We start from the raw sequence: 26,255 nt of genomic DNA on the forward strand, positions 1-26,255 counted from the left end.
ACTGATTTTTTTTTCTTTTGGATATATACCAAGTGGTAGAATTGCTGGATCACATGGAAGTTCTAGTTCTACTTTTAGTTTTTGAGGACTCTCCATACTGTTCTCCATAGTGGCTGTACTATTTACATGTCAACCAACAATATATGACGGTTTGCTTTCTCCACATCCTCTCAGCATCTGTTATTGCCTGTTTTTTTTTAAATACAAGCCATTTTAACTGGGGCAAGTGGGTTTTACATTGTGGTTTTGCTTTGCATTTCTCTGATGATTAGTGATGTTGCACATTTTTTCATGTACCTCCTGGCCATTTGTATGTCTTCTTTTGAGAAACGTCCATTCAGATCTTTTATCCATTTTAAATCAAATTTTTTTTTCTATTGAGTTGTCTGTTCAGGTCTCATGCCCATTTTAAGACCACATCACTAAATTTTTCCTATACAGTTGTTTGAGGTCCTTATAGATTCTGGTTATTAATTGCTTGTCAGATAGATAGGTTGCAAATATCTTCACCCATTCTTTGGGTAGTCTATTCCCTTTGTGGATTGTTTTCTTTGCTGTGTAGAGGCTTTTCAGCTTGATATAATCCCAATTGCCTATATTTGCTTTGATAGACTATGCTTTTCCAGGTCTTACATAAGAAATCTTTGCTGGTCAGGGACAGTGGCTCATGCTAGTAATCTCAGCACTTTGGGAGGCTGAGACGGGAGGATCCCTTGAGTTCAGGAGTTCGAGATCAGTCTGGGCAAGATGGTGAGACTCCATCTCTACAAAAAATTTAAAAATTAGTGGAATGTGGTGGCATGCACCTGCGGTTCTAGCATGGGAAGCCAAGGTGGGAGAATTGCTTAAGCCTGGGAAGTCAAGGCCACAGTGAGCCAGGTTCATGCCACTACACTCCAGCCTGAGTGACGGAATGAGATCTTTGCTCAGACCAATGTCCTGAAGCATTTCCTCAACGTTTTCTTCAAGTAATTTCACAGTTTCAGGTCTAAGATTCAAGTCATTAATATACTTTCATTTCTGCGTATGGCAAGAGAAGGGAATCTAGTTTCATTTTTCTGCATATAATTATCCAGTTTTCCCAGCACCATTTATTGAAAAGACTGTCTTCCCCATTATAGTTCTTGGCACCTTTGTCAAAGATGAGTTGGTTGTAAATATGTGGACTTAGGTATCTGGGTTCTCTATTCTGTCCCATTGGTCTACTATGTCTGTTTTTATATCAGGACTATGCTGTTTTGGTTATTATAGTTTTATAATAAATTTTGAAGTAAGGTAGTGTGGTGATTCTAACTTTGTTCTTTTTGCTCAAATTGCTTTGGCTATTTGGGGTCTTTTGTAGTTCCATATACATTTTAGGACTGTTTTTTCTATTTCTGTGAAGAAAGTCATCAGTATTTTAATAGGGATCTGTAAATTGCTTTCGGTGGTATTGTCATTTTAACAAAATTAATTCTTCCAATCCATGAACATGGAATATCTTTCCACTTTTGTGGGTTTTCTTCAATTTTTTAAATCACAGTTTTACAGTTTTCCTTGTATAGATCTCTCATGTCTTTGGTTAGATTGATTCCTAGGTATTTCATACTTTTTGTAGCTATTATAAATGGGATTGCTTTCTTGATTTCTTTTTCAGATTGTTCACTGTTAGCCTACATAAATTCTACTGATTTTTGCATGTTGATTTTATATCCTGCAACTTTACTGAATTCACTTATCAGTTCTCCAAGTTTTTTGGGGGAGTCTAGGTTTTTCTAAGTGTAAGATAATGTCATCTGCTAAGAAGGCTAATTTAACTTCTTCTTTTCTAATTTGGATGCCCTTTATTTATTTTTCCTGCCTATTTGCCCTGGCCTCTAAACTCCTATTTTGGAAAAAGGCTTTCATGTAATCTAGCCAATTATGTATTTTTTGTTCTATTTATGTTCTTTATTTGAGCAAAACTGTAATAATTTATTATTTTCAGATTTACTCAAGCAACCTTAAAAAAATTAAAATGCCTAAGCCATCCAAGCAGAAATTTTTATTAGCTACTCTTCAAATTACTTTTAATTGTTGCTGCGTACAAAGGTAGAAAACAACTCTGACTAAATTTTATTTCTTCCAATATTAAGATATTCCTTTACTTAGCTGACAGAAAATCCTCACAGAAAACCTTTGCTGGAGAGCAGAAGTATGGCAGCTCATTGATTAAAAAACCACAATCAAGGCCAGGTGCAGTGGCTCATGCCTATAATCTCAGCACTTTGGGAGGCCAAGGTGGGCAAATCACTTGAGGCTAGGGGTTTGAGACCAGCCTGGCCAACATGGCAAAACCTCGACTCTACTAAAAATACAAAATTTAGCCAGGCATGGTGGTGCACACCTGTAATCCCAGCTACATGGGAGGCTGAGGCATGAGAATCACTTGAACCTAGGAGGGAGGGGCTGCAGTGAGCTGAGATTGCGTAAGATTCTGTCTCAAAAAAAAAAAAAACAAAACAAACAGAAACAAAAACACACAATCATTCTTTCTTTTTAATACTGCAAATTTGACGGAAAACTTGCTGAGTAAGTCTCTTTTAAAACTGCCTTTTAAGCGCTCTTTTAAATTTTTATTTTTATTTTATTTCCATTTTTTTAGGGGAAGTTTCTTACTATGTTGCCTAGGCCAGTCTTGAACACCTGGCCTCAAGTGATCCTCCAACCTCGGCCTCCCAAAGTGTTGGGATTATACGTGTGAGCCACTGCGCCCAGCCAGAAATGCCATTTTTATCACTACCCAAGCACCTCTGTTGCTCTCTGGAGGTCTGTTGCATTCTCAACCACCTTTAAGTTTCACTTAGTTTCATGACTCAATGCCATCTGACATCACTCAAATGACCAAACTTTATTTTACTTTTCAATGTAAGTCTCAGGCCCTCTTAGATATTTTTACTAATTGACAAGGATAGTAACTGGGTTCAACAAAATCCTCTAACTGGTGAAATGCTTGCAAATTACAGAATAATCTCTTTTCCAAGTAGCCCAGTGTTATCTGGTATTTAGCATGCCTGCTTAACTGCCTGATGAGACATTACTGTAGGTTGTTGCTCAGACAAAAAATAGGCAAAACAAAGTTAGCAGTATGAAAAAATAGACATGTATACCCTTTGATCCCAGAGATTTATCCTTAGGAAATAATCGAGGATGTACTGTTCATAATAGTGAAAAATAAACATTGCCAACAATGTAAATGTTCAAGAATAATTTTTTTAAAACATTATGGTATATCTACATAATGGAATTCAATTAAACTTTATAAATTGTGTTGGAGAAAACTACTTATTGATATAAAAAAGCAAAGCATTTATTAAGTGAAAAAACATGTAAATTATGTACAATATGATCTCATTTTGTTAGGAAAAAATAACTATCTAAAAGTATACTGGCTGGGCATGGTGGCTCATGGCTGTAATCCCAGCACTTTGGGAAGCCGAGGCGGGTGGATCACCTGAGGTGAAGAGTTCAAGACCAGCCTGGCCAATAAGGCAAAACCTCATCTCTATTAAAAATACAAAAATTTGCCGGGAATGGTGGCATTGAGACCTGTAATCCCAGCTACTCAGGAGGCTGAGGCAGAAAAATTGCTTGAACCCGGGAGGCGGAGGTTACAGTGAGCTGAGATCAAGCTACTGCACTCCAGCCTGGATGACACAGCGAGACTTTGTCTCAAAAATAAATAAATAAATAAAGTATATAAATGCTTACAAAATATTGAAGGTTAAGACATCAAAAATTGGCAGGGCACAGTGGCTCACGCCTGTAATCCCAACACTTTAGGAGACCAAGGCAGGTGGATTACCTTAGGTCAGGAGTTCGAGACCTGCCTGGCCAACGTGATGAAATCCCTTCTCTACTAAAAACACAAAAATTAGCTGGGTGTGGTGGTGCACACCTATAATCCCAGCTACTCGGGAGGCTGAGGCAGGAGAATTGCTTGAACCCGGGAGGCAGAGGTTGCAGTGAGCCAAGATCGTGCCACTAGTACTCCAGCCTGGGCAACAAGAGTGAGATTCCATCTCAAAAATAAAAATACATAAAAAATGAACAGTGATTATATCTCAGTGTTGGAATTTTCCTCCTGAAATTTCTTCTACTTTCAAATTTTTTCTTCCTTTTTTTTTAAACAAAAGTTATGTTATACTTCTTAATGAGATTTTTAAATGTTACCAAAATTTACATCTATTTTTTAATGTTGAGTAATGTGGAGTCCTGAACAATATTTTCTTTCTTTTTTTAAAAGATACATCTTCTTTCCCACTTCTGCTTTGCTCATGCCCACATATTGTGTTGGGAATATCTTCCTTAAATTTAACTTATTGATCTCGAATTGTAATATTTACTCCTCTTCATTGAAATACAATTTAGTTGTAAGCTCTGACAGAAATAAGGTGACATGAAAAGAAAAGAGAAGAGAGGAAAAGAAAGAAAATAAAATAAAAGAAAAAAGAAAAGAAAAGAAAAGAAACCTTTACCTGGATATCAGTTAATTTGCTCAAGATGCGGCTTGCCAGCTTAGCACCGTTCTCCATAGTCGGAATGTGTATTGTCTACAAAAGAAAGGGAAACAAGATAATTTGAGGGTATTCATGTATATGGTGATAACAGATAAGACACTGAAGCAATTCTGCTAAATTCTGCTAAATTCTGTACCTAAAATAGTGGCTAAACTTAAAGAACCCTACCTCTTCCAAGATTCTAAGAATCTGTGAGGATGAATGATTGTCTTCTAGATATTAACTCTCTGGCAGGAATGAGAACTCAAAGATAATTTGCCACAATTTAATGCAAGTCATTCTGGGAGCATAAATTAAAGCGAGTCTATGACTTCATAAAAGGGGCTTCTATACCTATCTCTGGCCCAAGCTAAACTTCCAGGGGCCACTACCTCCACAATATTGGATAGCATGAATAAATGTGTGGCTGAAAGAGATTTCATGCTTCTAATTTGTATCTGAGTCATGCCTACTCATGCCTTGCTGGCTTGCAGGTTTTGATAGTTTGATTTTAGGAGATAGTCTGTGCTCTCAAACACTTTTCATGTTATACTCTTTAGTATAACAGGATAATTAGATATACTTTTTGGCTGTAAATGCTTCCTAAGCCAGGACCATTAAAATTATGCTAAACTTTATAAACTTCTTATTTCTAGAAGTGAAATAATAATTAAACTTAAAAAAAACTCTGGCCTAATGACAACTTCAGTGGATTGATCACATTACCTTGATGCTACCATAGCAAGATATTAAACAGCAGCATTATTATCAATGTAAGTATTGACATAAAACAGAATAATTCTTCTCTCATGAAATAGTCAATCTGTAGATGCAATTATGTCAAGAGCAATCCCTTAAAAGCAAGTTCTAAAACCTCAACAAATGAAGCAGCCACCACTAAAGTCAGAGGAGTTGAGCAAAACTCCAATTAGTTGAGAGAAAATAACTGTAAAGTAAAATTTGAAAACCAGTAGAATTTGCATTTACGGTTGACACTTGAACAACATGGGTTTGAACTACACAAGTTCACTTACACATGGACTTTCTTCTGCCTTTGCCACTCCTAAAACAGCAAGACCAATCCCCCCTCCTCCTTGTCCTCCTCAGCCTACTCAACATGACAGACAATGAGGATGAAGACCTTTATGATGATCCACTTCCACGTAATGAATAGTAAATATATTTTCCCTTCCCCATGATTTTCTTAACTTACTTTATTGTAAGAATACATATATAACATATATAATACACAAAATATGTACCAATCGACTGTTTTTGTTATTGATAAGGCTTCTGGTCAACAGTAGGCTACTAGTAGTTAAGTTTTTGGGGAGTCAAAAGTTTTATGTGGGCAGGGCATGGTGACTCACGCCTGTAATGCCAGTACTTTGGGAGGCCAAGGCAGGTGGATCACTTGAACTCAAGAGTTTGAGACCAGCCTGTGCAACATCTTGAAACCCCATCTCTACAAAAAATACTAAAATTAGCCAGGTGTGGTGGTGCACACCTGTGGTCCCAACTACTTGGGAGGCTGAGGTGGGAGGACTGCTCGAGCTTGGGAGGCGGAGGTTGCAGTGAGCCGAGACTGTGCCCTTGCACTCCAGCATGGGTGACAGAGAAAGATCCTGTCTCAAAAAAACCAAAAAGTTATATGTGGATTTTTCAACTGTATGGGGGTTGACACCCCTAACCCCTGTGTTGTTCAAGGATCCACTATAATACGAATAACTTAAGCCGGTTCACATTATAAGAATAATACTTACAAGCTTTTAAGTTATAAAGTTAGATGCCAATGTTAATCATAAGTATTGGAGCTTTGTTATAAAGTGGAAAGCAAAACAATTTGACAAGAACACAAAAGTATGGCTCATATCAAATCAGACTAATTTACTAAGAGGAGAATATTTCTTCCTACCAAATCCTCAAATTCCTTTTATAAGATTTTAGTAAATGCGGCCGGGCGCGGTGGCTCAAGCCTGTAATCCCAGCACTTTGGGAGGCCGAGACGGGCGGATCATGAGGTCAGGAGATCGAGACCATCCTGGCTAACACGGTGAAACTCCGTCTCTACTAAAAAATACAAAAAACTAGCCAGGCGAGGTGGCGGGCACCTGTAGTCCCAGCTACTCGGGAGGCTGAGGCAGGAGAATGGCGTGAACCCGGGAGGCGGAGCTTGCAGTGAGCTGAGATCCGGCCACTGCACTCCAGCCTGGGCGACAGAGCGAGACTCCGTCTCAAAAAAAAACAACAACAACAAAAAAAATTTTAGTAAATGCACCAGGTTTGCCAATAAATAATTCTTGTAAAGTGGTCTACTTATTATTAACAATAACAGCATTAATAATAAAAAATCAAGGAATTGACCATTCAAATGCACTTTCCATAACTATTTACCATTTCTAATCCAGTAGTTTGGAAGTACTTTTGTTAACCAGAAACTGAACTGTAACTATCTATAGAGCCTTCCTTAGTGCACTGGTAGGAAGAAAAAGAGAAGAGTAGAAGATTATCGGCATAGCTCCAATCCCGACATTTAGGTAAGACAGATCTTACACGTGTCCAAGGACAAAACTAACTTCCCACCATGTTTGAGCTTACATGAAATCACTGGAAACATAGTAGATATATGCTAATACAGTTTCATCTGGATAAATTGTCCCAGTTATTTTTTTTTGTAATGCCAAGTTAAACAACAACAACAAAAAATCCAGCAGAGTGCAGTGGTGCACTCCTGTAATCCCAGCAACTCAAGAGGCTGAAGCAGAAAGATTGCTTGAGCCCAGGAGTTTGAGGCTGCAGTGAGCTATGATCACACCAGTGAATAGCCACTGCACTCCAGCCTGGGCAACAGAGCGAGACTCCAACTCTTTACAATAAAGAAAAACAACAACGACAGAACTTTTGCACCTTGCGTCTGGGTCCAAATGCAATTTTATTCATACACTTAAATTAAATGTAATTTAATGTGACTGGAAATGATAGGAAGTGAGGAAATACTTGTCATACCTCGCCTTTGTACAGTATGTCAGAAACTGGGCAAACAACACAGGCTGTACCAGAGCCAAACATCTCCCTCACTCTGTTCCCCTCCAGGGCGGTTGTCAAGTCATCCATGGTGAGGTATCTCTCCGACACCTTAAATTCACCCTGCACGGAATATAAAAAATAACAAGTATATTTTAAAGGAAAAGGCATGCAAAACAATTGCCAATACTTATGGTTCTGTTTAACATTCTGATTGCACTTAGACAAGGTCATAACCATCCTTCAAGGGAAAGCTGGAAGGGGCACACCATCTTATCAGTGAACACACTGAGGTGTTAAGGAACCTACTTCAAGGTCACAGATTTATATACGAGATTATCAGAATATAAAATATAAAATTATCACCACAAGACACATGGTATACTTTAACATATGCCTCCTTTTTTGCCTTCTTATTTTTTAACTTGTATAAAGTCTTACAAAATTGATGCATCCCAAGAGCTGCTTGATGCATGCTCCATGCTAACAGTGTCTTAGGCTGGGCGCGGTGGCTCACGCCTGTAATCTCTGCAGTTTGGGAGGCTGAGGCAAGTGGATTACTTGAGGTCAGGAGTTTGAGATCAGCCTGGCCAACCTGGTGAAACCCTGTCTCTACTAAAAATACAAAAATTAGCCAGGCGTGGTGGCAGGTACGTGTAATCCCAGCTACTCAGGAGGCTAAGGCAGGAGAATCACTTGAACCCAGGAGGCAGAGGTTGCAGTGAACCAAGATCACGCCACTACACTCTAGCCTGGGTGACAGAGTGAGACTCTGTCTCAAAAACACAAAACAAAATCAGTGTCTTAAACCCTACTTTACCATAAAGGAGAATAATGTATTATGTAATATTAATAATTATAGCTACCATTTATCAAGCACCCGGTATTATGCCAAGTTCTATAATTTTAGGGTAAGTACTATCATCCCCATTTTACAGATGAAGAAACTAAGGTTCAAGGAGATTGAAGGGCATCTCCAGGGCCACAAAGGAAGTAAATGACAGAAACTCAATTTGAACCCAGGTCTGACCTGATTGGCTCGAAACATGGTACTCTTTCTACCTTTGTCTTTTTTTTTTTTTTGAGACGGGGTCTTGCCCTGCCACCCAGGCTGGAATGCAGTGGCATAATCTTGGCTCACTGCAGCCTCGACCTCCCAGGCCCAAGTGATCCTCCTGTCTCAGTCTCCTGAGTAACTGGGACCACAGGTGTGTGCTGCCATGCCCGACTAGCTTTTATTTTTTATATTTTATTTTGTAGAGATGGGGGTCTCCCTATGTTGCCCAGGCTGGGCTCATGCGATCTTCCCACCTCAGCCTCCCAAAGTGCTGAGATTATAGTTGTGAGCCACTGTGCACAGCTTACCTATATCTTTTACGGAATAAAGAACAGACTGAGTTCAAATATCTGAAATACTCATTATTTTTAAACATCGAATGTATATTTGGGAAATATACATTTACTTGAGAAATTGTATTGTGTGTATTTTTTTCCTAATATGACTAATAGTTGACTTTACAGTGACAATTCTCTTTCAGTATCACATTCGGTTGATTTTCATCATGGAATTAGTGGTATAACCTCATTGACTTCTGCCAAAGTGTCTGAATATATTCTTTGCTCAAGGATAGGAAATGGGAAAAAGAAAAATCTTGATTCTTTTAAGCTATCTGTTTAAACTGTCTGTTTAATTCTCATTCTTTTACCTCAGTGGTTCAATTTCACAGTTTGTCAACAAGTTATTTGAATAAAGGGCAACAAAAAATAGAGGTTTAAAAAAATAAGATGAGTATTTCTTTTAATTTATAAACCCACAAGAGATAAAAATGGAAATCAAAGCTCTTGGAAATATTCAAAATATTTTGAAAATATTCAAAATATTTGAATATTTAAAAGAAGAACTCATCATGCTGTAAGTAGATTTGGAAGGGCAGGAAAATATGTCTGCAATAGAAATATGGCTCTTTGAAAGTTTCAATTTCTCTCAGTCTACAATTGCAATTATATTGTTCAAAGGTAAATAAACTGCAGAAAATCAGCCAGATTAATCGAAAACAAGCTGAGTTCTGTGCCCTGAAAAAGAAAAGAAAAGAAAACTCTTTTGTAAATAAGCAGAATTATTTTTACTCTGCTCACCCTTACTTATCTTTGGACAATTTCCCCTATCTGGTAAGCAGTGGTGACCCCTACATGCCTCTTGGCATTTCACGTCTCATGTTTTAAAATAGCTTTTTAAAATAAATTACAGCTATGAAGTCAAGAAAAAATTTCCTCCATAATAACCTATTTTTCATGCTAGCAAATCTTTAGTGTGGGAAAGTATTTCCACTTGCAACTTGTCATCAAACCTTCTGTACTTGGTTGTTATTTTTCTTTAATAAAACAAAAATTACTGAGCTTCAAAAATATCTTTCCAATTGCAAACATATTTAGGACAGGGCAAGCTGTTTGAAATTATACCAACAGTTTGTAAATGCCATGCCCAATGTGCCAGCCAGCATGTAGCAGTTGGGTCTTGTCTACTTCAGGGTTTTGTAGAATTATTTATAGCACATTTCATCTATTTTCAAAGTCTTTTCCAGAGAAACCATGCTAGTATGATCCTAGATAACGTGTATGTTTCTAAACATTTGTCCTATTACTACTAGTACTCTTTGACCACAGTAAGCTCAAAGTCTTTTCATGTTCTTTGGAGACCATTTTAACACCTGGGTCAAAAGTTCCATCCAAGAACCTTTACCAGACACCCAATTCATTCAATAATTTGTCTTGAATACGTTATGTCATTTCCAAAACCAAATCTTTTTAAATTTTATTTTATTTATTTATTTGTTTTTAGAGACATGGTCTCACCCTGGTATTCAGGCTGTAGTGCAGTAGCTTGATCATAGCTCACTGCGACCTTGACCTCCTGATCTTACGCCATCCTCCCACCTCAGCCCCCCTAAGTAGCTGGGATGACAGGCATGTTCCACCATGTTCAGCTAATTTTTTAAATTTTTTTGTAGATTCGGGGTCTCACTATGTTGTCCAGGCTGGTCTCAAATTCCTGGGCTCAAGTGATCCTCTTGCCTTGGCCTCCCAAAGTGCTAGAACTATATGTATGAACCACTGCACCCGGTCCACCAAATTGTTTAATATGCTTGCCTGTGTCACACGAATTTGAAAGTCTACTGAAAACAGCTTTACATTTGCTTGCATGTTCTGATTTTAAAATAGGTATGTATATGAAATTTGGAGGATGGGGGTAGGACAGAGAGAAAAAGAAGGCAGCCAAACCAATAATGTTATGTTAGTAAACATTTATATGTCAGTGAAATTATTTCATTTCTATGACAAGCATGGTTATACTGGTATAAATAAAGGAAAGGAAAACTTTCATTGCCATTTGGAAGCAACACAGACTTAAGAAGGACTGGCTGGATGGAGGCAAGTATGAAGCAGATAAAAGCTGGTAGGAGATACCTGGTAGATTGAGACTACTACTAGAATACTTCGCCACTAAGACATCTTGCTACACTGGTTTCTCTCTGCCCTCACTAACAAGAATACTTATTTTAATAGTCTTGCCAAGAAAGCCCTTCTAGAAGAATACTTTTCATTCATGTTAGAATTTAAAGATTAGATAACATTGGTTGGAACCACAGGATATTATTTCAACACTTGGCTGGGCTTATTTTGATTATTTTTTATTTCAGGCTTACAAAAGTTGTTCATATCAAAGGCACCCACCCACTGATGTGCCAGGTCCAGAATGCACCGCCTTGTCACTCCTGGAAGAATGATGCCATCTAGCGGAGGAGTTGCCAGTTCTTCTTCTGTCAATCAGAAATTGGGATATTTTCAAACCTTTACTACATTAGGTATGCCTTATTATCAATAGCCATTAAAAAAAAAAAATCACAATTTGGTAGTAACAAACATCAAGAAAATGTTACTGTTCTGCATGGTCAAATTTCCCAAATCAGTTCACACTTCAGGTAGACCCTTATTTAAAAAAGAAGGAAGGAAGGAAAGAAGGAAGGAAGGAAGGACGGACGGACGGACGGAAGGAAGGAAGGAAGGAAAGAAGGAAGGAAAGAAGGAAATCTAATCTTCAGTTTACCCTTAACCAGTAAAATAATGAGATGGCTTTCCACCAACAAACAGTAAGAGTTATTGCATGGTCTTAAGAGGAACATTCTGAAGTGAAAATTTACCTTAGCAGATGAAAGGTGGTAAGTAACTAGAATAATGTAGATAAGATCTTACTCAGAAAAACTGGTCATTACTAAACCTTCCAAGAATGCTACGGAGGAGGCTATCACCAAGAAGTGTGCGTGCCTACTCAGGCTTGTCTCTGCTTCCACACTGCCCTTGGAGGGTCTAATTTTTTTTTTTTTTTAAGGTGGAGTTTTGCTCTTGTTACCCAGGCTGGAGTGCAGTGGCGCCATCTCAGCTCAATGCAACCTCTGCCTCCCAGGTTCAAGTGATTCTCCTGCCTCAGCCTCCTGAGTAGCTGCGATTACAGGTGTGTGCCACCACGCCCAGCTAATTTTTGTATTTTTAGTAGAGACGGGGTTTCACCGTCTCTACTGGTCTCGAACTCCTGACCTCAGATGATCTGCCCACCTCGGCTTCCCAAAGTGCTGGGATTACAAGCGTGAGCCACCGTGCCCAGCCTGAGAGTCTATCTTTAGTGATTTTTCAAACCTGGTGGAGCACCAGCAACAAGTATGAAGATGCTGCCTTCCCCCTCTGAGATTCAAATGTAATGTGCTCTTCAGAGTGAGCTCAAGCATGTATATGGCTAAAAAAGAAGACACTCAAGAAACAAAACTCCAAAGCTGAGCTACTGCTCTACTGTGAGATGACTGCAGACATCCCTAACTACTGTGAGGTCTAGGAGGACAGTTGTCCACAGGCATCATGTGTGATCCATCAGCTGCACAAGCTCTCCTTACAGTACCCTCTGGCACTCAGCATCTCCCTTTCCTCCCCACCTCTGACACCCAGGAGTCTGAATCTACTGAGTGCTGACACTGAGGCCAGCACCCTCTCCCTCAGTACACGGTGGTTCTGGGCTTGCCCACTCCACTGGGGTTACATCAGACATGCCCAACAGTCAAGCTCTATCTGGAATACCAAACTCTATCTTCATCCTTCTATCCTCAAAATCGGGCATTGTGCCTAGCCCAGAGTGTATATAATAAATGTTTTTGAGTAAAAAATAAATGAATAAGTTATCTTCGCTAGGATACAGCAGTATGGCTTTTTTGAATTTTGTTTCTGAAAATCATCTGCTGAAAATTGCTTTCTGGAAAGGAGAAAATTTGTTCTTGGCAATGTTCTTAGGGCTACTCTTTGTCGTGTTTAGAAGTGTTGATGATCTCAAAATAAACATGTGTTTTGCAATAGCTAGCCAACTAGATACATAAATGTATGGATCTATTTGTGTGTGTATATGTATGTACGCGCGCACACACACACTTCCAGTGCCCCCAAACCGGACCTTTCCTAAAGCTTGCTGAGTTCTGAGACTGCATCAAGTTAAATGAAAACAGCAGCCCCGCATGTGCAAGTGCTGTTTTGTGAAACATATTTAACACCCAGAACTGTAACCACTAGCCTGAGGTCAAGGAACAGAACATCTGCTTCTCTGGTTGCCAGACAGAGATGATGACATGACAACATTTGGGTGAGAAATATTCATTTTCCTCTGCAACCACAAACATACTTACAAGAGCCAGAACTCACTCCAGATTGCCCAACATGAGGAAAACAGAACCTACAAATGCAGCTTGTTTTTGACAAAGAAATCATTTTTAGGAGATGAGGAATTTAGAAGCAATAACAGCAGGATTCATCTGTGACTTCCCAAAGTCAAACACTAATGGAAACCAGGAATGTAAGTCTGCATAAGTGCCCTAAACACCATCAGCACAATTAGCCATTTCTTCTACAAATACATATTGAGTGCTGTTTACTGTTTCAAGCTCTTTGAATACAGCAGTGAACAAAATTGACGTATCTCCCTGCTTACTTTCTAATAGACACAGCTAAACATTTATTGTGTTGACAGTATGTTAGACTACAGAGGGGGAAATAAAGAAGGAAAAGCAATGGAGAATGCTGGGGAGAAATGGGAAAGGTAGTTTATGATTTTGATTAAGAGCTCAAGGAAAGCCGGACTCAGAATGGGATTTGTAAGCAAAGATTTGGAGGATGTCAAAGAGCAAGCGACGCAGACATCTGAGGAAGAGTGCTCCAAGTCGAGTCCACATTCGCGCCTGACGTGTCCGAGAGGACTCGTGATATGGTCTGAGCAAAACTGAGACTCATTGCCATGGTTGTTTTCCCAAAGTGACTGTGAACTCAACCATGAGGACTGGGTCTTATTTTTCAGGGTATCTCCAGGGTCCAGGATATGATACAATGCTTTGTTCAAATGGTGAATAGCAAGTGTATGGGTTAAATTACTCATCAACAGAGTGATGATGTGTGATCTTACCACCATGGGTGCTGTTACTGAAATCAAAACTCCCATGGCTTACAAGCTGAGTGCCACACATAGTGACTGTGCATGGCACTGTGCTTTGAACACACACTATCCACCACCCCATCCACCTTCCTGCACCAGCCATCTCAACCAACAGGAGCAGTGTGTGTGGGCACCCATGAAAAGAAGGCAGGCTGTTACCAAAGAACTCTGCTCATACCTCCTATCGGTAACGTTTGTGAAAATCAATATTGTGCTGATTTTCAACTCACTCTTCATTGTAGTTTCCTAAAACCATATGATATAAATCAAAGTTATTTCAGAATTGCATGTCTTTTTTTCAGCCCAAAAGTTTTTCCTAACATTCTATTTACTTCAAATATTTATTCTATTTCCTTTCTCCTTATTCTGAATTTTATTTTTTCTGTTAGATGAACATCCCCAAAGTGAAGGAGTATATTAAAACTAAAGTTATCCCAGGCAACCATAACCTGAATAGTAACTAACACTCTTAAGGTCTTGTATATTTTGCAAGAGGCAGAAGACAAATTCACTCATTTCTATTCTGACCTTTAAAAGACATGGTGGAAATGTTTCATGATTATTGTTTGGATAAAGAACAATTTTCCACCAGGACAGTTTCTGGTGTTTCTGGTTAAATCATGTAGCTCTGATTCAGAGTGTACTTAAATTGTGACATCTCTCATCCATAAAAATAATGATGGTACCACCTCTGAATGATGTAACTGTTTTTGTTTTGAGCTGTGTGGTTTTTTGGTGGAGTTTGGGGTGGGGGTAAGAGTGGGCAGATGGGAAGGAGAGTTGAATCGGCCTATTATCTTCTAAGTGCAGAGGTCAACGCTGGCTACAATCTTCCAAGCGTAGCTTTTGCTATATGTCACATATAGTAACTCAAATTTATAAATCATAAATATTCCAGTATAAATTTTATTTTCAAACAGTGCCAAGTACAAACAGTAGGAATGGAAGGATGAGAATGATCTGTATCTGGTTTTTCATATGCCAAGGATTACCAATGGCCAAGCCCAGGACAAGGCGTACTCATCATACCTTCTGTTTATTCTACCTCTGACTGCAATATAAGAGTCATCTTGTTAGTCTCTGCAACTAACACTAAAATTAGTACTTAGCTCTGAATTCAGCCACATCGAAATTACCATTTTCCTCTTTTTATAGCCAAATAACACTAGAGCAAGAAAGGCTACTGTAGCTACTTTCAAATATAAATTGCATTTTAAAAAATTTAATTGAAACCACTGAGACTTCATAAGTATTTGGAAACATCATTTATATTTCTGGTCTCTATAATTGCTACTGTGAAATGAACAACCTAAGAATGTAAACAAGTCCAAAAATATGTTTCTAAATTTGGTATGATTATCAAAATTCTAATAGAAATAAATGCCTGCTTTCCTCCCACCATTGGCCATTTAATTCAATATCATACACATTGCCAACACTTCACTGAACCCCTGTGGTCTCTGCCAACTAATAAAAAAGAACAGCAAAGAAAAGTAACGAGTAGTCAGGATATTAAAGATAATAGAGAAATACCGATTTCTATAGTGGATATATGAAATTGTCTTGAACGAACCAGGATCTAGATACAATCCCAAGATACATGATTTGTCTTTTAAAATGGTGTTCTTTAATCAAATTGGGCTCTAGAGTAAATTTGGAGAGACTGTGATACATTTTCAAAATATGTAGAGAGGGCAACAATTGTTAAAAGAACTACAGCCAGATAGTACACAAAATCCTTCCAGTAGAATCAGTACACTGCATTTATTACTATAGCATTTTATATACGGTATATGGTAAATGACCACTGACCTGATCTGAGACCTATCTCCCAATGCAAGGTGTTCAGATAGGAAAATCGTTGGGGAACCACAGAAGGGATAAGGAAGCAAATCTTCCAATCACGGTAACTTAAATCCCTTAATGTGACATCTCAATATCTCAATAATCAGTACATCTAGAGCAAAAAAAACAAAAAACAAAAAAAACGAAAAACGAAGAACCTCTAGAGCTTCTTTAAATCGAAACTCGGTTGGGTGCAGTGGCTCACACCTGTAATCCCAGCACTTTGGGAGGTCAAGGCTGGTGGATCACCTGAGGTCAGTTCCGGAGTTCAAGACCAGCCTGGGCAACATGATGAAACCTCGTCTCTACTAAAAAAAAAATACAAAAATTAGCTGGGTGTGGTGGTAGGTGCCTGTAATCCCAGCTACTTAGGAGGCTGAGGCAGCAGAACTGCTTGAACCAGAGAGGTGGAGGTTGCAGTGAGCTGAGATCACGCCATGACACTCCAGCCTGGGTGACACAGTGATACTCCACTTCTTAAAAAAAAAACCAAAACAAAAAACAAAACAAACAAACAAAAAACCTCATGTCTATTTGTGCAGCAAAAGCACAGTAGTCCTTACTTAGCCTGGGACTGTGCTACTTACTCCCTTGCACTAAATTTCTAGCTCTTGTCTTTCTAGTCTGTTGAAAATGACTGAGAAATGTGCAGAGTGAAATCTGAGTGGATTACCTCCATCTTCATTTATCCAGTAAAGAAAAAGATTCATAGTTCCCACTTCAGTGATCTGATGGTCCTTTCCATAGAGCCACAGGACCTGCTGACACCCATTATCCATTGCTTCGCACTGGGCAAAAAGAGATGATCCGTAATTCCTTCAAGAAAGAGAAAACACGCAGGTTACAAACGTATTTCATCCCCACTCCCTTATCTTCTACACTCTGATAGCCTCGAGTTCTTAATTCACATGTGGACGTAGTGAAGGTATTATGTTCTTAATGTATATACACTCTCTAGTCAGTTGCATAACCTTAAAGGAAAACGCTTTAGGGAATCTAGGTGATTTAACTGCATTCATCAGAGAGAGAACAATGTGAAACCTTGAAATCTTAACTGAAGAAGTAATAATAGAAGAACACAGGTAAATAGCCAAGTGAATGAGAACAGTTAAAAGTTACTGAGTATGTTTCCACACACCAAGCAATTTTACATGAATTACTTCAATCTCACATCAATACTACGAAGTAGACACTGTCATTATTTCCATTGTTCAGATGAGAAACTGAGGTTTAGAGAAGTAACTTCTGTCAAGTTTCTGCAGAAGAGCACCAAGTGTGTGCACTTTTATCTAAGACCTTCTAATGTATCCAAGGAACACATAATGCCCAATTCCCCTAAAAGATAGGACAAATATTAAATGTTAAAGATAGGACACATGTTAAAAGTCTTGATGTTGACCAAAAAGTATTTCAAAAGCTTATTTTTCTCAGCCTGCACCATTCATCCCAGATTATTTAAAATGAAAGGAACAAAGTACATTTTTCTGGAATGACAATTTAGTGTTATAATACTTTAAACGTATATCTTTTATCTAAACTTATATGGGAAAATTATGGAGTATATTATAAAATAGGCATGAATATTTTAGACAAAACATGAGAGTCCTCAAATAAATGTGATAGCTGCTTGCCTCCATACACTCCTGGCTGTATAACTAAGTATGAGAAGTACTGCCATAAGACAGTCAGGGGTCAGGAATAAATTCTAGACCCCCCATTGCACTATGAAATCCCCAGAAATACACAGAAACAAACAATGAAAACAACTAAAACGACTACAAATGTAGTAATGTAAAACTCCTACACAAAATACCTGTTTAGGTCTCTTAGAGTATCTCTTTTACATCTGGGTAAAATTACAATTTGTGTTGTTGTCTAAATAAAAGTTGAGCGTGAGGCCAGGCGCAGTGGCTCACGTCTATAATCCCAGCACTTTGGGAGCCCGCGATGGGCGGATCACTTGAGGTCAGGAGTTTGAGACCAGCCCGGCCAACATTGTGAAACCCTGTCTCTACTGCAAATGCAACAACTAGCTGGGCGTGGTGGCGGACGCCTATAATCTCAGCTACTAGGGAGGCTGAGGCAGGAGAATCATTTGAACTTGGGTGGGGGGCGGCAAATGTTGCAGTGAGCCGAGATTGCACTCTGCACTCCAGTCTGGGTGACAGAGTGAGACTCGGTCTCAAAAATAATAATAATAACAACAATTAAATATTAGAGCCACATGTGAATGTTTATCTACTGTTTTCATCTGCACAGCCTCCCTTCCCACTATATTCCATACTCTTATAAAAACATGGTCTTGGCCGGGCGTGGTGGCTCAAGCCTGTAATCCCAGCACTTTGGGAGGCCGAGACAGGCGGATCACGAGGTCAGGAGATCGAGACCAACCTGGCTAACATGGTGAAACGCAAACCCCGCTCTACTTGGGCAAACAGCAGTGAAAAACTAGCCGGCGAGGTGGTGGCTTGTAGTCCCAGCTACTCGGGAGGCTGAGGCAGGAGAATGGCACAAACCCGGGAGGCGGAGCTTTCAGTGAGCTGAGATCTGGCCACTGCACTCCAGCCCAGGTGACGGAGCAAGACTCTGTCTCAAAAACAACAGCAAGGCCGGGCGCTGGCTCAAGCCTAGAATCCTAGCATCTTCTTTGGGAGGCCGACGCTGATCAACAGGTCAGGAGATCGAGACCATCCTGGCTAACACGGTGAAACCCCTGGGCTCTACTAAAAAAATACAAAAACTAGCTGGGCTGCAGGTGGCTGGGCGCTTGTAGTCCCAGCTACCGGGAGGCTGGAGGCGGAGACGTACAACCCGGGAGGGCGGAGTTGCAGTGAGCTGAGATCCGCCACTGCACTCCAGCCCCGGCTACAGAGCAAAGACTCCGCCTCAAAAACAACAAAAACATGGTCTTTCTATAGAGCTATGTCATTATGCTTAGATTGATAATATAGCATCTTTCCCTACCGCAGCTGATGACAATATAGGATCTTGCTCTGCCGCAGCTCAATTACAGGGTGGGCATTTAACCTAAGATAGTCACATGATTCCTCCTTTGGGTACATTCACTCATTTTAATGTCTATAACCTGAAATACAGGCATTTTCTCCTTTCTGGTGTTGCTTACTTGGTATGATGTAAACCTGGGGTCGGCTGTGTCCATGATCACATTTCACAGAAGAAAGCATCTGAAGCAGAGCCCTAGGCCAACATGGAGCCAGAAGCTCTGACCAGAGATAGAGGACAGAGATAGAGGAAGAAGGAAAGAAAAAGGGGGATGTGCAAAGAACACAAGAAACTTGGAAATAATTTCTTTAACCCCTAGCAAGTCCACTGCCAGCATCCTAGTTTCATAAGTCAATAGATCCCTTGTCTGCTTAAGATCATTTTGAGGCTGGGTGCAGTGGCTCACGCCTGTAATTGAGGTAGGCAGTTCGAGACCAGCCTGACCAACATGAAGAAATTCCATCTCTACTAAAAATACAAAAAAATTAGCCAGGCATGGTGGCGCATGCCTGTAATCCCACCTACTCTAGAGGCTGAGGCAGGAGAGTCTCTTGAACTCAGGAGGTAGAGGCTGCAGTGAGCCGAGATCAGGCCATTGCACTCCAGCCTAGGCAACAAGAGCGAAACTAGTCTCAAAAAAAAAAAAAAAAAAAATCATTTCAAGTTGGTTTTCTGACTTGCAACTGAAAGAATATTGACTAACAGCTGAAATATTCCAGTAAACTATGGAAAACAGACATCATACCATGATGATTGCAACTGGAACATGATGAGGTTGACTCACACCAAGGTAATGTTAAGAGTCATTAAAGGGGCTGGGCACAGTGGCTTATGCATGTAATCCCAGCACTTTGGGAGGCCGAGGTGGGCGGAACACTTGAGGTCAGGAGTTCGAGACCAGCCTGGCCAACATGGTGAAACCCCATCTCTACCAAAAATATAAAACATTAGCCACATGTAGTGGAGCACACCTGTAATCCCAGCTACTCGGGAGGCTGAGGGAGGAGAACCACTTGAACCGGGGAGGCAGAGGTTGCAGTGAGCCGAGATCGCGCTACTGCACTCCAGCCTGGGAGATAGAGTGAGATTCCATCCCCGCCACCAAAAAAAAAAAAAGAGTCATTAAAAGACCCTTAAAACATACACTTCTAAATACAGATGACAAAATGTAAGTTCTTGGCCAATGTGGAGATGAAGCAAGTCTGGTATACAGACAGGAAGCTATTAAAAATATAAATAGATAAATAAATATGAAAAAGACAACAGATAGGAAGCTATAGTTTAATGACCATAAAAATTCAAAAAACCGGCCGGGCGCGGTGGCTCAAGCCTGTAATCTCAGCACTTTGGGAGGCCGAGACGGGTGGATCACGAGGTCAGGAGATCGAGACCATCCTGGTGAACATGGTGAAACCCCGTCTCTACTAAAAAATACAAAAAACTAGCCGGGCGAGGTGGCGGCGCCTGTAGTCCCAGCTACTCGGGAGGCTGAGGCAGGAGAATGGCGTGAACCCGGGAGGCGGAGCTTGCAGTGAGCTGAGATCCGGCCACTGCAACTCCAGCCCGGGAGACAGAGCGAGACTCCGTCTCAAAAAAAAAAAAAAAAAAAAAAATTCAAAAAACCTTATTCATAATTGATAGTAAATAGATAACTGAGATAAATTATAAATGTTTTTTAATAATGAGTATAAACCAGATTGCAGGGGATGTCCAGTAGAAAGACCATAGGCCATGGTTAACAGACCTGGGTACAGCCCTTGCACTTTGCCTCATTTAATCCATCTGGCAAACAAAAATATCTGCTTTATACACCTCATTGGGTTGTTTGGAAAAAATAAATAATAACAATAAAAGCCAAAAAATGAGTTACATGAGACTGTATTCAATATCCTAATGAAATTAAGTTAAAAAAAAATAACTATTTTGGTGGGGTGTGATGGCTCATGCTTGGAATCCCAGTAACTCAGGAGATCGAAGCAGGAGGATCGTTTGAGGCCAGAAGTTCCAGACCAGCCTGGGCAACACAGCGAGACTGCATCTCTAAAAAACAATAACTATTTTACTTGAATTTTTTCTCATTCATAGACACAACTGTGAAGTTTGACCATACCTGAAAATAAATTATTTTTCATATACAAAATGCCTTTTAGACTGTATTAAAAAACACATAGAGAATTCTTACCAGATGAATATTTAGCCTTTCAAAGAAGTGTCTAAATACAAATGGACACACACTTTTGAAAGTGCAGCTGAGCCGGGGGTGGTGGCTCACGCCTGTAATCCCAGCACTTTGGGAGGCCGAGACGGGTAGATCACGAGGTCAGGAGATCATGACCATCCTGGCTAACACGGTGAAACCCCGTCTCTACTAAAAATACAAAAAATTAGCCAGGCGAGGTGGCGAGCGCCTGTAGTCCCAGCTACTCAGGAGGCTGAGGCAGGAGAATGGTGTGAACCCGGGAGGCGGAGCTTGCAGTGAGCCGAGATGGCACCGTGAGACTCTGTCTCAAAGAAAAAAAAAAAAAAAAAAGAAAGCGTAGCTGAATTAGGCTGGGCACGGTGGCTCATGCCTGTAATCCCAGCACTTTGGGAGGCCAAGGCAGGTGGATCATGAGGTCAAGAGACCATGACCATCCTGGCCAACATGGTGAAACCTGTCTCTACTAAACACACACACACAAAATTAGCCGGGCGTGGTGGTGCATGCCTGTAGTCCCAGCTACGCGGGAGGCTGAGGCTGGAGAATTGCTTGAACCCGTGAGGCGGAGATTGCAGTGAGCCGAGATGATGCCATTGCACTCCAGCCTGGGTGACAGAGCAAGACTCTGAAAGGAGCTGGGCACATTCCTCAGCCCCGGGCTCAAAACTCCCTGAGCCTAGTACAAACACATCCCATCCTCCCATCCCACCACATACCACCATGTATCTCTCAAACTCCCTGAGCCCAGTACAAACACCACCTGGAAAGTCTCCGATAAGGGGACAGCCGTTCAAGGTTACTGAAAGCGCGGGAGCCAAAAGAATTTCTTTGTTCCCCTGCAACTTTCGGGCTATAAAAAGCAAACGCTAGCATTGTTCGAGGCTCTCTTGTATACTGTGGAATGGAGGGACCAGGTTCGAACTTGTAGTAAAGATCCTTGCCGCTTGGCTTTGACACTGGACTCTGGTGGTCTTCTTTGGGGAACAAACGGTCTGGGCATAACAACTCCATCAAAAAAAGGAAGAAAGGAAGGGAGGGAGGGAGGGAGGAAGGAAGGGAGGCAGGAAGGAAAAGTAAGTGTAGCTGAATTAAAACCATAGTTCCTCAGCTTCACGAAGCACTGGGCAGGGAAAGAGAATTAAAGATAGTGATTATTTCAATGCACTGAAAAGGAAAGGGTTTCTTATGTTTAGTGTTAGATTGATTGATTGATATATTACATTCTATAGATGGTCTTTATTCTCCCAAATTTTAATTTTCTCAACGTTCTCTCACAGGTGTAAGCTATATGATTAATGTCCACAGGATAACTGATACCATGGTAATATAGTTGGGTTCCCGCCCATGTGCTGCCAATATTCATAAGAGAAACATGTTCTTGGAGGAAACAGAAAAATGAAAAAGTAAGAAAGCTGTTGACATAGAAACATTTCAATATAGTTTTAAATAGAATAGATATCTGGGAGAATAGACATATTAAATACATCCCTCCAAAAGAATAAATTCTATTATGTAAAACTTAACTGATTTCTTCTAAGATAAAGAGAGTCCAGGAAATGAAATGAGACAGTGAGAAAACCTCACAACATCAGTGACTGTGAGAGGTTACTACAGGTTGAGGATCCCTAATTCAAAACTTCGAAATGCTCCAAAATCTGAAACTTTTCAGTGCCAACATGATGCTCAATTTGGATTTCGAATTTTTCGGATTAGGGATGCTCAAAGAGAAATATTCCAAAATTTGACATCGAAAACACATCTGATCCCAAGCATTTCAGATAAGAGATATGTAACCCATACCTGCCAGACTGGGTACTAAGTACTTAACCACGTTATTTCACTGCATCATCTAAAAACAACCCTAGACTTTATTGTTCTTTGGAAGACTTGGGAGAAAGAGAGGATTCAGTTGTAGAAGATCTCACAGATAGTTAAGTGTGTAACTCCCAGACACTTGACTCCTAAGTCCAAGCTTTTAACCATCAGGGTACCATTAGGTTATCATACTGCATTTGCTGAGAGCTTTCTATATGCCAAGTCCTGTCCTAGGCACTTTCTATTATCTCACTTAATCTGTGCAAGGTATTATTGCCTCAACTTTATACATGAGGAAACTGATACATAGAGCAGGTAAGTAACATGCCCAAGGCAAGTAGGTTGGTTTGTTTTTAAGACTTCAAGTTTTTTCAGAGCAGTTTTAGGTTCCCACCAAAACTGAAAGGAAAGTACAAAGATTTCCTGTATCCCCTTCTCCCCATCCAAATGAATAGTTTCTACCGTTACCAATGCCTCACACCAGAGTGGTACATTTGCTGCAATGAATGAACCACACCGACATACCATTATTACCTGAAGTCTAGAGTTTTCATTAGTGTTCATTCCTGGTGTACATTCTATGGATTTGGACAAATCTATAATGACATGTATGCACCCTTATGGCAGTTAGGTTTTTAAGCCAGGTCTTTCTGACTTCAAAGCTTGTACTCTTAAATGCAGAATCAGAATGCAATGAAAAAAGAAAAAACTAAGAGAGAGAGGTAATTTGTGTGTGTGTATGTGTGTGTGTGTGTACGTGTGCACGTGCAAGAGAGAGAGAAAAAGAGAGAGAGAATGACAGAAAGCCTTATTCCTCCCAAATTAACTAAGGAATCACCTGGGACTAAAAATGTTTCTACAGTGCAAGACCTTTCTCTAGCTCAGGGCTTCTCAAGCTTGGCTGCATGCTAAAGAATCCTGATGCTCAGTCTCTGCCCCAGACCAAATAAACCAGAATCTCTGGAGGAAGGAACCAGGCATCAGTATTTGGTAACACTCCCAGGTGATCTTAATTTGTAACCAAGGTGAGGCCCATTATACTGGGCCTCTCCTTCAGCTGTGTGCAACTGTATTGCTTTTCTCACTTGTGTATATTTAGAAATAGAAGGATAATGCTACCTCAAAACCTTCAAAATAGTGGCATAATCTCAGAATTTAAAAAAAAAAAAAAAAAAGGCCAGGCGCGGTGGCTCAAGCCTGTAATCCCAGCACTTTGGGAGGCCGAGACGGGCGGATCACGAGGTCAGGAGATCAAGACCATCCTAGCTATCACGGTGAAACCCCGTCTCTACTAAAAAAAAAAAATACAAAAAAACTAGCCGGGCGAGGTGGCGGGCGCCTGTAGTCCCAGCTACTTGGGAGGCTGAGGCAGGAGAATGGTGTGAACCCGGGAGGCGGAGCTTGCAGTGAGCTGAGATCCGGCCACTGCACTCCAGCCTGGGTGACAGAGCCAGACTCCATCTCAAAAAAAAAAAAAAAAAAAAAGCTTCTCTCTTTTCCTCAGATTCACTTAGATAGAAAGCAGAAAGCTCTTGAGCTTATGAGACTCAATAGTTATTTAAAAAGACCAGCTGACTACGGTTGTCATAAAAAATGCTCAAGGGTAATTGTTGACTTAATTAGGTTTACAGATGTAATGATACACACAACTAAAGTTGACTCCAAATCTCTTTGCCAACTCCACAGGATAATACTAAATGTGGAATCTTTTGTTCCCCTAGTACTTCTCCAGGTCAGAAGCATAGGAGACAGCCCTAGAACATTTTGGAAGCGATAGGCATATAGGTTAAATGCCCATCCTTTTGGTTATCACCTTCCCTCTTGCCATTTTTAATTTATGATTTCAATACTTTCTTCTCTGGTCTCTTCCTTTCCTAAGAGATTTCAAGTCAATTTCCATTGATCATAGTCCACCTGAGCCTAATGAATCAAATATTTTTTATAATAGATTTTATTTTTTTAGAGCACTTTTAGATTCGCAGAGAAATTGAGCAAAAAGTAACAGAATTCCCCTATTATACCCCTTCCCGACTACCTTCTCAGTTTTTCTTATTATTATCATCTTGCATTAGTGTAGTCCACAAGTCCATTACATTAGGGTTCACTCTGTGTTGCACTGAAAGCATTAATTTTTAACTGCCCTACAGTGATCATGTATTCTGCGACAATGCATTAAATCATCATTTACAAATAAATTACAACCTGCCCAAACACCGGTTAATAAAGATTGCCCTGCAATTTCTGTGTCCCCATGTTATCGTTTTCCTAGACAGGTAGGGGGAGCTAGAAAGCAATATTTTAAAAAAGGAAACTTTTTCCTTATTACATCTCATCCAGCTTGTTTATTTACTCTGTATGGTATATATGTGGTATGCAGTGGTACATAGGCACATGCTCTGTGAAGAAGTTTGAACCAGTAAAAAAAGAAATCAAGAGTCCACAAAAGGAGTGTTGAGCCTGGCTAGCCTAGGACACAGGAAGGTGTGCTCTAAGCCAGAAGGAGAAAAGACTTCCTAGTTTTAACGCATTCCATTTGGATTTCTCTACCCATTGAGGGAATGCAGTTGCTAAAGTTGCCAGTGGGGATGACTTTTATAACCATTCTTTTTTCCTTTGGGTAGGTGAGGAGAGAAAAGAAAACTACAGCAAGACTACAGAAGGGTCAAATCCAGTGGTCATTGCCTCTAATACCCCAGCAGCATGTCATGTGACTCTCTCCTGCCTCCTGAACCTACAGGTCCTACCAGGGCCCACAAGACTGCCATGGACACCTTTTTGGACAGCTGCTGCCCTGGGTATGTGAACAGCACCATTTGATACATGCAAAGCAAGAACCCATGCTGCTTAATCCAGTTATTCTCGTTCACCCATAGGGGCATTCCTAACTCATGGCCAAGTCCACCCCTGAAATCGTCCAACACTTTGTAAATGCTCTTATATTCCCTGCCAGCTACATATGGCCTATGAGACTGGCCTGACAGAGCCAAAGCAGGGCTGTCCCGCAGCCAGTTGGCAGCAGGTGTGGCCACAATCTGTGGCAATGAAGACAGCACTTCAGTGAGGCGGGCACCTTCCCCAGACAGGACTCCCTGGAGCCAACTGAGAGCCTAGGTCTCAGGACCAGATGCTCTTTAATGCCAGCCATCAGCCTGCAGCCAGAGACCAGTGCCCGGGGCAGTTTATCCAAAGCACTGATGTCATGCTTGTTTTAGTTTCTTGCTTCAGTTCTTGCCTAGGTATCATATCCAGTATTTCTCCCTTATGAAGGGCCATCGGCTATCCTTTAAACTAGCACATCTAAAAGAGACGGCACTGAATTCATACTGCGTTT

The 26,255-nt window shown here is 40.4% G+C and overlaps 1 protein-coding gene and 1 long non-coding RNA gene across 9 annotated transcripts in view; one reads left to right on the forward strand and one right to left on the reverse strand.

The window, feature by feature from the left end:
• BCAT1 (branched chain amino acid transaminase 1) overlaps positions 1 to 26,255 on the reverse strand; it is a 156,626-nt gene that overhangs the window by 30,049 nt on the left and 100,322 nt on the right. For all 8 annotated transcript variants that reach the window (XR_634562.4, XM_031650335.1, XM_017945739.3 and 5 more), the window contains 4 exons: positions 16,580 to 16,722; positions 11,274 to 11,359; positions 7,524 to 7,664; positions 4,497 to 4,571 (listed from right to left, as the gene is read on the reverse strand). Coding sequence is in view for 7 of the 8 variants with exons in the window: in XM_031650335.1 (XP_031506195.1) it covers positions 4,497 to 4,571; positions 7,524 to 7,664; positions 11,274 to 11,359; positions 16,580 to 16,722 (445 nt within the window). In the remaining variant the exon portion in view is untranslated. The remainder of the gene's footprint in view (positions 1 to 4,496; positions 4,572 to 7,523; positions 7,665 to 11,273; positions 11,360 to 16,579; positions 16,723 to 26,255) is intronic.
• On the forward strand, positions 5,096 to 25,624 carry LOC116268845. Its single transcript, XR_004176021.1, has 3 exons — positions 5,096 to 5,290; positions 11,240 to 11,404; positions 25,546 to 25,624. It is a non-coding gene; the product is annotated as an uncharacterized LOC116268845 (long non-coding RNA).

The sequence above is a fragment of the Papio anubis genome, chromosome 9 (genome assembly GCF_008728515.1).
Source record: "Papio anubis isolate 15944 chromosome 9, Panubis1.0, whole genome shotgun sequence".
Taxonomy (NCBI): domain Eukaryota; kingdom Metazoa; phylum Chordata; class Mammalia; order Primates; family Cercopithecidae; genus Papio; species Papio anubis.